The 14,018-nt window shown below is 32.3% G+C and overlaps 1 protein-coding gene across 5 annotated transcripts in view; it reads left to right on the top strand.

Annotated features, from left to right (window-relative positions):
- The window catches only part of LOC140441359 (TBC1 domain family member 1-like), a 515,776-nt gene that overhangs the window by 493,539 nt on the left and 8,219 nt on the right, over nt 1–14,018 (top strand). For all 5 annotated transcript variants that reach the window (XM_072532029.1, XM_072532030.1, XM_072532033.1 and 2 more), the window contains 2 exons: nt 5,922–6,242; nt 13,462–13,613. In XM_072532029.1, coding sequence (XP_072388130.1) covers nt 5,922–6,242; nt 13,462–13,613 — 473 coding nt within the window. The remainder of the gene's footprint in view (nt 1–5,921; nt 6,243–13,461; nt 13,614–14,018) is intronic.

The raw sequence follows: 14,018 nt of genomic DNA, 5'->3' as shown, positions 1-14,018 counted from the left end.
TAAAAAATGAAAATAATGATTGTAACCGTAGAAAAACTGGCTACTAAAGCAAAGAAACGACCTGTAGGCAAGAAAGCTGAAGGAATAAAATTATATTTGGATGATTCTGAGTCTGAAAATTCGGATGAGCGTAAGCTTTTTGATGATAATAAACTAGATGATATAGGTTTAACATTAGAAAATGAGGAGTGTTTGGTGTGCAGCAAAATCGGACGAAACAAAGAAATTTGGTACCGTTCTATAATGTGTTCGAATTGAGCTCAATCAGAATGTAGTGGTTGGGATTCAGCAGTTAATTATACGTGCGATATGTGTGCCAAGGTCAAACAGAAGACAGTTAGAAAACAAAATTATCTTTTTAATGTGTTATTTTAATGTTTTCATTAAGAAATTTGTTTTGTTTACAATATTTACTTTATTATAATATTTCTTTTAGAATACAGCTTTATTTAATTTCTGCGCAGAATTACCCCGTAGGTACTTTGGGGAATATCGCGCAAATACAGTTTTTTAAAGTTATTGGTTTTTAATAGATAATAGATTTATGTAATAGATACAAGTTTCAGTAGTTAAATTTTGGACGTTTGTGTGCACATGGGAAACTTTTTGTAAGTATTTTTTCCTAAGTGCGAAGACCGGGGAATGTCTGACCTACCTTGGAGCTACTTGAGTGGCTGTGTGTAAACAGCTTTGACTTTATGTTTATTAACGGAGAGTAACGGATATTATGCACCAATCGATTAAGTGGCGCATTTAAGATGTTTATAAACCATATACAAAAATGCACTACAGTTGATTTCTGCGTTGCACAATCGACCCATACAACGAAGACTAGTATAACACAGTTTTGGTTGAACTAAGAACTAATTCATTGAAAAAACAATATATCTTACATACTTACATTTCTTCAGTGGCGGCTTTTGGGGGTAGGCAGGATAGGCCGGGCCTACCCAATAATTTTAAGAGCTTTAAAATTGAAAAACATATATTCAAAAATTATGTTAATGCATGTAAATAACTTTTAAATGTACTAAATCACTTAATAAATTAGCGTCCGTTAAAATAACTATGTTATTATATTACCACAGAAAGCATCGAATCGTATTCAGGCATTTTAAATATCATTAATAGGTCCGATCGGAACTGGCCGACCCAGCTCACATAAGATCCCCGTACAAAAAGCGTTTGAAGTTAAGCAGCTTGCCAGACAACGATTTATATTGGCGTGTTTATGCTTGCTTACTTTTATTTCCCTTTTTTGTTTTAGGATTATTACAGTTTTGTCGGATAGTTTATTATGTTTATTTTGTTGTTGAGGTCATACGATTTCTTTGGCACTATCAATGATGATTTTCCTTAATTGAGAGCTGTCGATTTGGCCATGTAATCTTTCATCTGTCCTTTGATAGCGATTATAGTTTTCTTTTAGATTTTTAATATTTATACCGATTACTGTTGGTTTTGTAATTAATTTTATTCTTTATAGTTTCAGATCTAGAACAATTTTTGCTCTGATTAGTCTATGGACCCTGTCTGTTTGAAATTCATTTATTATATTGACATCTTTGATTGTAGCAATCTTGTCGGTAAGAATGAAGTCAATTTTCAGTTCGATTTTTTCTTAAAGATGTATATAAAATTCACATATTTTGGTAGTGTGCCAACTGAACCAGTCTTGGTTCTCCTCTTTTCTCACAGTTCACCACTCTCCCCTTCCATTTCTCTCACCGACTCCAGAATTTCCCACGACTTGTTCCTTGTCGTTTCTCATTCTCACTTTGGCATTAAAGTCACGAATTAAATACCTGAAGTGTAGTTCTCGGTAGTAGAATATATTTCCTGACGCTAATTTCAATAGCTATTTATCTTCCGTCTTACTTCGCTAACTACTATGATGTATCATTTTATATTTTCAGTTTCTTTTTTTAGTTCTAAAAGTCTGGATTGATTTGATAGCGAGCGGCAGTTATAAGTCGCTATATAAAGCGTTTTCGTTTTATTTGGGTAGCGGTTTAGACTCCGCAGATTCTTAGCACCCTGTGCCCTTCTAGATTAATCCTGAAAGCTATCCATATCAGGGCCATTTAGGCCTAAGGAGAATGAGGGCCATGATTTGAATGACCCGTTCATGTTAGGGATTGTGAGGCGTACCTTACCACGCTGTCTTAGTGCGGGTTGTTAAGGGTTCACTTAAATGTTTTAAAAGGCGCCGGAACCCGCCTTTCACTCTCCTCCTGCTGTGTATAGTACCCCCATAATACGCCATATATTTCCAGGGATTACGCGACTTCTTCATGGACGTAGGAGATAAGATTCGTTGGCAGAGCTGGCTGTATTTTTAGATCAGCTGTGGCTTATTCGTCACTATCAGTTAGGCATTTACTGGAGATTTTCATTATTTGCTCTTACCAGCAAAAGAACAATTTCTCCGATACCTATGTCTACGTTTAACCTCCTTTTTGTAAATACGTTTTATGTTACTATGATTACTTTTATTGATTGTCACCTTGATAAATAAGAAAAATCGCCGAGTTTTGTTCTACTCGTTCAGTTTTGTAAAGGTTTGTGCTTATTGTCGCCCAAAAGTACGAGTATAATGTCTGATTTCGAAGATCCACGGCATCGCGTATTCCTGTAGATATTTTACGGACTGCTAACACTATAACCGAAAGATTGTTGATTACCAAGTCCACTGCAGTTTACGAAACTTTTCAGCTTTTGACTTTTACACTATTGTGCCTACTAGGCGTAAAATTGCTTCACTTCTATGTCTAGGCGTAAAAATAACATTTTTATATTGTCAATCAGGTCACAAAAATGAATTGGTTTGTGACGTTTAAAAATACACATTTTTTGCTACATTTTATAGACGTTCGTCGAAGCAATTAATGAAAAAGAGTACTTACTCTTGACTTGGAAAAAGATTTGTTGAAATAAGATAGTACTGTATAAAAATGCTAAATTATTTCATATAATATAAAGTCAATTGGAATGACTAAAAATTGAGTCTTTTTCATATTTTTTACTATTTACTTTAGTCACATTCTGCTTCTCTATTTTTACTATTTTTAATACTTTACCCTCTTGTATTTTTGTCCATTCTTGGCTTGAAGGGAAAAATAAAACTTATGGTTATCCTGTGCAATGCTGGGTTTACACAAGTCAACTAAACGATGCAATGTTTTGGTATCTATAAGAAGCAATATTGTAGTCTTAAATCTATATAAAGCAGCAGGTTTTACAGATTTGTTAACACGCAGAAATTTATAAAGAACATAGAGAAAATTAAACATAATACGGACAAGCGGCATGCCCTATACAGAGCTCGACACAACGAAAGTAACTGAAATCCAGAAAAGCTTTCTTAAAGCAGTGCAGGATAAACCTTCCGAATGTTTTTCTTTTTCTCAGGTTCAATGAACCGGCCAATCTTTAGACTTTAAAACCTGGAAAACTATGAATAGCATAAAAATAGGGGTCACTCCAGTAAAATCAAATATGGAAAATAAAGAAAAATAGACCAAGATAATGCAAACTGTGACTGTGGAAAAGACGGAACCGACGTAGTACTATACTAGGATGACATTATATGAATGACATGTCCGGACACGAAAGATTAAAGTAAGTAAGTAAGATAAAGGACTACCGAACGTCTTGTAGACTTTCAGTTCCAACGCTCTCAAGGGCATTTTATATACGAATTTTTATATTATTCCGTGTTGTGGATTCGTTGTTTCATACTTTATTTTTGATGTACCTTAACAAAAGTAGTTCTGTGGAGTTAGTCGTGTCAACTACACCAATTTATGAGCTTTTGTGACACAAGTAGATTTATTTCAAGTAATTTTTCGGATACATTTAACGTTTCTTCGTTTAAATCAAACTTTATACGTTCTCAAAATGTAGGTGCTTACATTAAAAAGTTATTTAACTAATCTTACTCGTAAATACAATTTAACTACTGATAAATTCAGTAAAGAAAAGCGATCATAAATTCATTTATTTGCTAAGAATTGCTAAGATAGATTTTTAAATTGGTTGTTTATTTCATTTTATAATAAAATTAATTTATGGATATCGATTACATTTATTAGTGTGGTAAATATTATTGATAACATAATGAGTTAATAACATACCTATTTACAACTTGTATATCGATTTCAAACAGGCGTTTGATGGAGTAGATCGACAAAAGATGTTAAAGCAACTATCTATGTTAGGGATACCCAATAAGTTGGTTAAACTTATACGAATGACTCAGGAGGGTTCCAAAGCTATGGTGAGAATAGATGGAGATATGACGCAGGCCTTTGATATTGAAAATGGAGTTAGACAAGGGGATGCCTTATCAACAACACTTTTTAATCTAACTTTAGAAGCTGTTGTGAGAAAACTGGATATAAACGGCTGTATTAATACAAGATCTATGCAAATATGCGCATATGCGGATGATGTTGCCATAATAAGCCGCAACAAAAGTGTATTAAGCGAAAAAGTTATAGAACTGAAACGAGAAGCTGCTACGTTTGGTCTATATATAAATGAAAGCAAAACAAAATATATGGAGTGCACAAAATCGAATGAACATGAGAATCTGAAGGTAGACAACCATACCTACAAATATGCCTCCACTTTTCCCTACCTAGGCTCAATAATAAATGACAACAACAACATCAGTCAAGAAATACAAGCACGGATTCTTAGCGGTAATAAGTGCTTTTATGCATACAAAGACTTAATGAAAAGTAAGTTACTGAATCGTGAGTCTAAGCTGAGAATCTACAAAACAGTAATTAGACCAGTGGTCACATATGGATGTGAAACGTGGACCCTCTCAACCACTGATGAAAATCAACTGAGAATATTTGAGCGCAAAATACTAAGGAAGATATTTGGACCAACCCAATGCAGCGATGGTTCGTGGAGAATTAAAATGAATCACGAGCTGGATGAACTAATGCAGAGCGCAGATATTGTCAGATTTGTAAAGTCACAAAGACTAAACTGGCTTGGTCACCTAGAAAGAATGCCAGATAATCGAGCTGTAAAAGTAGTCCAGAGATGGAAGCCCCAAGGAAACAGAACAAGAGGAAGGCCTCGTAAAAGATGGATAGACGACGTAGAGAGGGATCTTAAAACCATGAACATCAGGCAGTGGCGAAGGAAAGTATCCGACAGGGCAGAATGGAAGAACATTGTTAAGCAGGCCAAGACTCACAAAGGGTTGTAGAGCCATTAGAAGAAGAAGAAGAAGAAGAATGAGTTAATAAATTCACTTTATTTTTACTAGCATACGTTTTTATTTTCATCTTTAATATTATAACGCATGTTTCTAAAATCAGATTATATTTCTTATAATTTTTGTTTTGTTTTAAATATCTACAAAAAGAATCATGCTTGGCATGAATTACCATACCAAAACTACAATACTAATATTTAGAGTGTCCTATTTAAAACAAAATAAATAAAGAAAATTAAATAATTTAATTGTATATTGTATAATGTGTAATATCAAAAATATTTTAAAATTATAGGCGTCTTTGATATACATCAGTTTTGTTTTGTAAATATTTTTATATAAAACATTACTTAGCCGTAACAAAAAAATCAAAGATTCATCACACCCTGTTTAGATAATAATAAATAGATATATTTATATCACTATGAAGAAATGAGCATTTCGGTAAAAAAAGTAAGCAATGCTAAAATATATACTATAATTAAAAATCTCAAACTACATTTACATTAAAAAAAACATACAAATAAGAAAGTTCGGCTGTGAAAATAGACTCAATTAAAATTGTTTCAAATTAAAATATATAAATGAAATTATCTTTTTTAAATGTTTTTTTTTGTGTCTATATCTCAAAATGTTTACTGAACTTTATGAATTTTTTTTTATTTTTTACAATTTTTTTCAGCTAAACAAGAGGAATCGGCTGTTAAAAGAATAAAACTTGAGTACGACGAAATGCGCATGGTTCAAAGAGAACTAGAAGTTTGGGAAATCATAACTAACAAAGAAGGCAGTCAAATTAAGGTCGACTCTCAGATGCTTCTACAAGCAATTCGTCAAGGTGTTCCTAGAGCAAAGAGAGGTGACGTGTGGCAGTTTTTAGCAGAAAAATATGTAGCGAATATTGCCCCTCCTGATACTTCAAAATATCCGAATTACCATATGTCTTACGAGAATTTGTTAAAGCAACTTACATCTTACCAACACGCTATTCTTATAGATTTAGGTAAAAAAGTCAAATGTTATTTATACATAAATATTCATATATACATATATATATATATATATATATATATATATATATATATATATATATATATACATATATATATATATATATATATATATACATATATATATATATATATATATATACATATATATATATATATATATATATATACATATATATATATATATATATATATATATATATATATATATATATATATATATATACATATATTATTATATATGAATATATACAAGTAATTACCATAGATGTCAGGAAAATTTTTTAAAAAATACAAAAGTGGTAAAGACATACATAGGCATATACAAAATATCAATTACATAATAATGTATACAATATATATTTTAATTATTAATGTATTGTATTAAATTTTATTGAAAAGGTTTATAGTTTTCAAGAATTCTATCAAGTCAGCTACGTATTTAGATTCTCCTAAAAGTTCTTTTAATGTTTTTGGAAAATGATGATATAGTCTTTCCACTGAGTATATTGGACACTCAATCAAAATGTGCTTCACTGTCACTTTACATTCACAAACAAAACACACTGGTTCCTCTTCTTTCTTCAACAAGTATTCATGTGTAGTAGAAGTGTGTCCTAATCTGAGACGTGTTAATAGGACTTGATGTTGTCGCTTTGAAGGCCAGGAGTTCCATGGAAGGACGGAAGATTTTATTTCTATCAATTTAGTGGTGCTTCTATTCCATTGGTTTTGCCAAACATCGTACAATTTTGATTTTAAGTAAGGTTTTAAATCCAAATGCACCGTTAGATTTTCCACTGATGCGGTTGTATTGGTTACTGCGGACCTAGCTAGACTATCTGCCTTTTCGTTACCATCTATTCCAACGTGTGACGGTACCCAGAGGAACTCTACTGTCAAATTGTTTTGGTATATACGGTATAAAATTAACTTAATCTGCTGCAATGTTGGATGAGAGGGATAAATCTGAGAAATTGATGTCAGACAACTAAGTGAATCAGATATTATAAGAGATTTGGGAAGTTTTTTTTCTAGAATATAGGTTAGGGCCTTATTGATGGCAAATAGTTCTGCTGTAAAAATATTTGTCTTAGGAGATAATTTATAGATGGAATGTTCATGGGATGTCACAAAACATGCTCCTACTCCATTTATGGTCTTAGATGCGTCTGTGTATATAAAATGGTAATTTTTGTACTGTGTGAGAACATGGAGAAAGTGAGTTTTAAAAAAATTTGGTATCACGTTATTTTTGTTATATGCTGTAAGTTTAAGGTTACAAAGCGGAGAGGGAACAACCCAAGGAAAACATAAATTTATTTCACAGATAGGATAAATGGGAGGTAGTTCAATATTAAAATCGAGTAAGTATCTATTAGCTCGTTCATAGAAAGGTACAGGACCCCTATTTCTTTTTCGATAGACCTCCTGGAACCTGTTAGCAACAGCATGATGAAGAGCTGGATTTTTTGGGTTAGATTTTATACTCGAGACATACGATAGAGTTAAGTATTTTCTTCTTAGGTTTAAGGGTGGCTCTCCAGCTTCACAGAGTAGACTGTCCACAGGACTGGTGCAATATGCTCCTAGAGCAAGTCTAACGGCTGAACTCTGAAGAGTATCCAAAGTTTTAAGCAATGCTTGGTTTGCGGTGTTATACACAACACATCCGTAGTCCAGTTTTGATCTAATTAAAGCTCTATATAAATTTATTAGAGTTGGAAAATCTGCTCCCCAATTTTTATGTGACACAGATTTCATAATGTTTAGTCCAGCTTGGCACGATACTCTTAGCGAGTGTATATGACTTGTCCAACTTAATTTTGAGTCCAGTTGCATCCCTAGGAATTTTATTTCTTTTGTGTATTCTATAGGAGAATTGTTTAAAAATAGATTTGGGAGCTTTTGTGGATTTGATTTTCGTGAAAAATGTATAGCTTTTGTTTTTGTGTTAGAAAACTGGAGCCCAATATTGTTAGACCACGATTCTATCGACTTAAGAGCTGCAGAAATACGATTATGAGCCGATAATATGTTTTTATTTCTTGCTAGAATTACCAGATCATCAGCATACAAAAAAGTTTTAATTGTGCGATTGCAGTCCGACACAACATTGTTAATAGCAATTAAAAATAGTGCTACGCTTAGATTCGAGCCCTGTGGAATTCCATTTTTCTGTAATTTAGATTCAGACAAATGGTTATTGATTCGAACTTGGAAATATCGTTCCCGTAGAAAGTTTGAAATAAAAGCAAACATGTTACCGTGAATCTTCCAATTGTGGAGTGTGGTTAAAATATCGTAGCGCCATACTGTATCAAAAGCCTTTTTTACATCAAAGAATATGGCTAAACATTCTTGATTACATATAAATGCTTCATGAATTTCTGATTCCAATGATATTAAGTTATCTAATGTTGATCTATTTTTCCTAAATCCACTTTGTTCGGGTATAATAAGATGTTTATGTTCAATATACCACATGAGTCGATTAGCAATGATCTTTTCTAGCAACTTACACATTGCATTCGTGAGAGAGATTGGTCTATAGGATTCTGCTTCAAATTTAGGTTTACCTGGTTTGTGTATTGGAACTATGATTGATGAGTGCCATATGTGTGGGAATACCTTATTGATCCATATAAAATTGAATAGTTGCAATAATAGTTCTTGGCCTACTAGTGGTAGGTTCTTTAGAAAAAGCACAGGTATATTATCTGGTCCTGGACTAGTATTTCTAACGGAGTTAAGAGTTTCAATAAGTTCAGTCAAGCTTATAGGATTGTTTATTGGTGAAGTGTCATTGATTATTGGTATTCCTTTATTTTCTTCAAATCGTTTTTTATTTAAGAATTCTACTGAATAGTTTTCATCACTAGAAGCGGTACAATATTGATTTGCCATTATTTCAGATATATTGCATTCGGACGTAAATGTCTGATTGTCTTTTATTAAGTACTTTATAGAGTGTTGTGAATTTTTTCCAGATATACTTCTAATCATGTTCCAGATTTGACCAATTGGAGTAGATCTATTGATTTCTGAAACAAACTTTTGCCATGACTCTTGCTTGCTTTCTTTAATAATAAATCTACATTTAGCTCTTATTCTTTTAAATTCTAAATGATTTTCAGTAGTTTTATATCGTTTATATCTATTAAAAGCCGATTTAGATTCCCTTATTGCCTGTTTGCACGCATCGTTCCACCACGGTACAGGTGAATGTTTTGGATGAAAAGCTGTTTTTCCAATGGATTTATTCGCTGCATCAATGATGACTTTATTGAAAAATAATGTTTTCTCGTCAATATCTTGTTCTGAGTCTAACATTTCTCTAAGATTCATAGCTGATGAAGAGATCAATGTTGAGAACAGTGTCCAGTTGGCTTTATTTAAGGACCATTTGGTGATGTGTGTATTGTGCTTATGGTACAACAGATTGTTAACTAAGATGGGAAAGTGATCACTTCCATATAGATCAGGTAAAGTGTCCCACGATAAACTAGGTTGCAAGTTTGGTTCACAAATTGACAAATCAATTGCTGAAAACTCTCCTGTTGCAGCATTATATCGAGTATTCCTGCCGTCATTAAGTAGATTAAATTAAGATTATTTAGGATATTTTCTATTTTTCTTCCCATTTTTGTCAATTTTTTTGAGCCCCATAATGAATTATGTGCATTAAAATCTCCCAGTATAATTCGAGGTGTAGGAATCTGACATAAAAGATTAGAAATATCTGCTATACTTGGATCAGAATTAGGTGCGATGTAAAGACTGCAGATGTTAACTTTTAGTGGACCTACTAAGCACACCGCTACAGCCTCTAGATTTGTTATTAGAGGAATACTGCAATATTCATAGGAATTCTCGATAAAAATTGAAACTCCACCACTGGCATGTTCTTGATTTTGCCTAATTTTAGATACGCTTGTATAATTTCTCAAATTATGAATTTTGTTATTTTTAAAATGAGTTTCTTGTAGACAAATTATAGAAGGTGAATTTTGCGCAATTATTAATTGTAACATTTCTAAACGGGTATAATAACCGTTCAAATTCCACTGTAAAATAGACTTGAACGTGAGCTTATGTAGAAGGTTCTATGGAGGAGTCGCTATCGAGCTGAGGTTTTAGTTGTCGAGTAATTGAATTAATTATTTTAGTACATCGCGATTTCATTTTTTTTGATATAATGTGAGGATAGATCTCTTTTAACAGATTAAGTAAGCCTAACGTGTCTTCTGTATAAGTTTTAGATAGACTCAATTTATCTGGAGATCCTAAAGCATTTTCAAAAAAATCAGTTAGTTGTTCAAAATTTAATATCGGTGTTATAAGTTTATTAGTAATAAAATCTTTTACGGGTTCCATACTGTTAGCAATAGTCTCAGAATTATCAATAGTTTTGGATTTTTTAAGTTTTTGTATTGGTTTTGTGAAATTTTCTTTAGGTTCTTGTAAAGGTGGAGATAAAATTTCATCAAGGCTGCGCTTAGCTGTGTTTACTTCTTTAATAGGTGTATTAGTTATTTCAAGTGTATCAGTTGTTTCTATTGATATGCTATTGATAGGGCATGCTAGTGTTGAAGAAGAGTTTGGGATTGATGTATGAGGTTGTGAAACATTAGGTGTTGTTGATAATTGGGTAGTTGTTATATTTGTATCTGTGCATGTAGTTTGAGAACTTGGGAGTGATGTTGAGGGTGATATTTGGGAAGCAGTTAATGAAGAAGGTATAGTCGAGGATTGTAAGGATAAGGTATTCGCTGAAGAGGCTGATGTGGTCGGGACGTCATGTGGAAGAGTATTAACTACTGTATTTATAGTAGTAGTTGGCACTGTTGTTGTTAAGTTTTGATTTGGATTTGTACAGGATGGACAATTTGCTACAAAATGGTCAGATTGTTTACAATAGTAACACATCTGTTTTTCTAAAGATAAGAAAATACGATAAGATGTTTGTTCGTGGTTTATGACAATTGAGGGAGGAATTAATGTACCTTCTAAAGGAGAGATAAATGTATGTCTTCGAAAGCTCAGTATATGTCTATATTCTGGGTTTGTTGTACCTATTCGTAAAAAATTAATTGGAGTTAATAAATTGAGGCCTAACTTTTTAAGTTCAGATTCTATGAAAGTGTGAGGAATACTAGGGCAAACATTAGAGATTAGTAATCTTTCATTTGGTGTAATTAAGCGTCGAGCATAAATTATTTGTTGATTGATGGTTATTCTTCCGTTGTCAGCATTCATGACAGTTTCTACTAATTCTTCACTAGCTAGGTAAATACAAATACGGTGATTTGAAATTCGTGATGAAAAAATAATATATCTTGGTTCTATAATTTTTCCCAGTGCAAGTAGATATTCCTCAAGTTTGGCATTTTCCAGAGCATTATATAAAATAGCTTGTTTCTTGGATGGGAATTTTGGAGTTGAATTAATTAACGCTGCAGAATATGAAGAAGTTTTATGTGATGTCAATAACATTTGGGGCCTCGACGGCCCTGGACTATTAACATCATCCATTTTCGTTTGTTAATAACTTCAGGTAGTATAAACAATATGAACTTGTTGTGAAGTAAGTATCTAATTAGATTAAAGTTACTTACAGATTTTCTCCAATAAGTTCACTAATTTTTATTTATAATAACACAACACTTTAATTATTAAGTGGATATAAATAAAAGCACAAAAACTAGGTGCGATTAGACTGGTAATTAAATACGTCCAACCTCGCCAAAGGTTCAAATCGTTCCGATCACATCGTTGTTCTGTTCTTATTTTATGTAATATTATGCTGTTATACTCCAGTCGTCAGAGACGAAAATGCCACTGAACCTCTAAAAAATCATACGAACAAGCTAAATTTAGCCGAGAATACCTATTAATTTTGGGATCCCAAAAAAAAGCAAAAAAGTTTACAAAACGCAAAAAAAATCGATTTACCAATATTCCGTAGGTTTTGGAAAAAAAAAAATGTTTTAAATAAAATATGTAGCGAGATAATTTCAAACAAATGTGTTTGAAAGCATTTGTAGCACTTTTTGTGTAAAATGAACCGTTCTCTTCGAACAACGCTTGAAGCGACTGTCGATTTTGAACGTCAGTTATGCTCGCGAAATCAATGTTCAATAAAATTTGTATCAGCTCGACGGTAAAAATTCGATATCTTTTGATTCAAGTGTCCTATGGACAAAGTCAAAATGTGTTTTAAAGGTAAAGAGTTCAGCTTTTTTATGCAATTTTTGTATTTTGCCGCAAATAAACTTAAATTTCATAAAGGTCTTGGATAAATAAACGCTGCGGTATTCTTGCCATTTTTTATGATTCATAAAAATACAGTACAATATATTCCTTTTATTAACTGGACACTTTAAAGTTTCGACTACTAGAGCATAACCTTCAAAACTTGCATGGAATTTTAGTTTTTAGTTTTGGCAACAAATCTGAGGTATTTAAAATATGCTTAAAAAACGCTGCATTTAAACTTTTACATAACAAACGATCTAAAATACAAAACTAAATACTAAAATGTTTAAAACTTATTTTTTTCAATTACACTAGTACGTTTTTTAGAAGAGTAATTAAACTTTTGCTATAAATTACACCCAAAACCGTCTTCTTGGAGGCATTTCCCGTGACGTGCGATCATTTGTAATATAAAAGATTGATCTCTAAAAATGAAAATTTTACTACGAACATTTAATAAAAGTGATCAATTTTATTGATCACACGAGAATCGTAAAAAATGGCAAAAGTCGCGCCACGTTTATTTATTTAACACCTTTATAACAACTGAGTTTATTCTTGGCAAAATGCGGAAACTGCATACGAAAGCTGCACTCTTTACCTTTAAAATGCATTCTGATTTTGTTGATAGGACACTTGGATCAAAGGATATCGAATTTTTACCGTCGAGCTGATACAAATTTTATTTAACATTGATTTACAAGTGCTAACAAACATTTTTGTTTAAAATTATCTGTTACATTTTATATTTAAAACATTTTTTCTGCGGCGTACAGATTTCTTTAATGTATGCAGTCACTAATGGATTTATTGTTATTAAATAGCAGCATTTAACTAGAGATTTTTGGGGTAAAGTGTTATTTTAATTATATATTAAAATTTCAAAAAATACGAATTCTAGTATCCATTATTTTACTTCATTGTCATTAATTATTTACTATACTAACTTTTTAGGCAGAACTTTTCCCAATCATTCATACTTCAGTAGTCCTCTAGGACCCGGACAATTAGCTCTTTTTAATCTACTGAAAGCCTATTCCCTTCTTGATCCTGATGTTGGATACTGCCAGGGCTTAAGCTTTGTAGCTGGTATTCTTTTATTACATGTAAGTAACATTTATACGTTGCATAAAAGGTTTCAAAAGCCCACTGCAATAGACTAATAATTTTTCCAAAGCAAAATTTAAATCAGGGATATGGTACGTAACAGCATCCAAATCGAGCAAAAAATATTTAATTTGAGTTTAAGCTGTTATGCATTTGAGCTAAAATTTATTTGAATGTGGAGATTTCTTGCTTCTTCGGTAATATTTGAATCGACATACGACGCAAGATGGTGTATCAACTTGTTGTTTCTCTTTGTAATCATTCACTCACTCATCATAGTGCCAAAGTCCTTAAAGGGTTTTATATTCTTAAGTTGTCTGCTCCATTCTACTTTATCCCTTGCCCATCCTCATTTCCACCGGCGGCTTACTTAAAATCCTTTTTATTATGTTTGATTCGGGGCC

Source organism: Diabrotica undecimpunctata, chromosome 5 (genome assembly GCF_040954645.1).
Source record: "Diabrotica undecimpunctata isolate CICGRU chromosome 5, icDiaUnde3, whole genome shotgun sequence".
Taxonomy (NCBI): domain Eukaryota; kingdom Metazoa; phylum Arthropoda; class Insecta; order Coleoptera; family Chrysomelidae; genus Diabrotica; species Diabrotica undecimpunctata.
The sequence above is the reverse complement of the archived record's forward strand: the minus strand, read 5'-3'. Positions and strand labels throughout refer to the sequence as shown.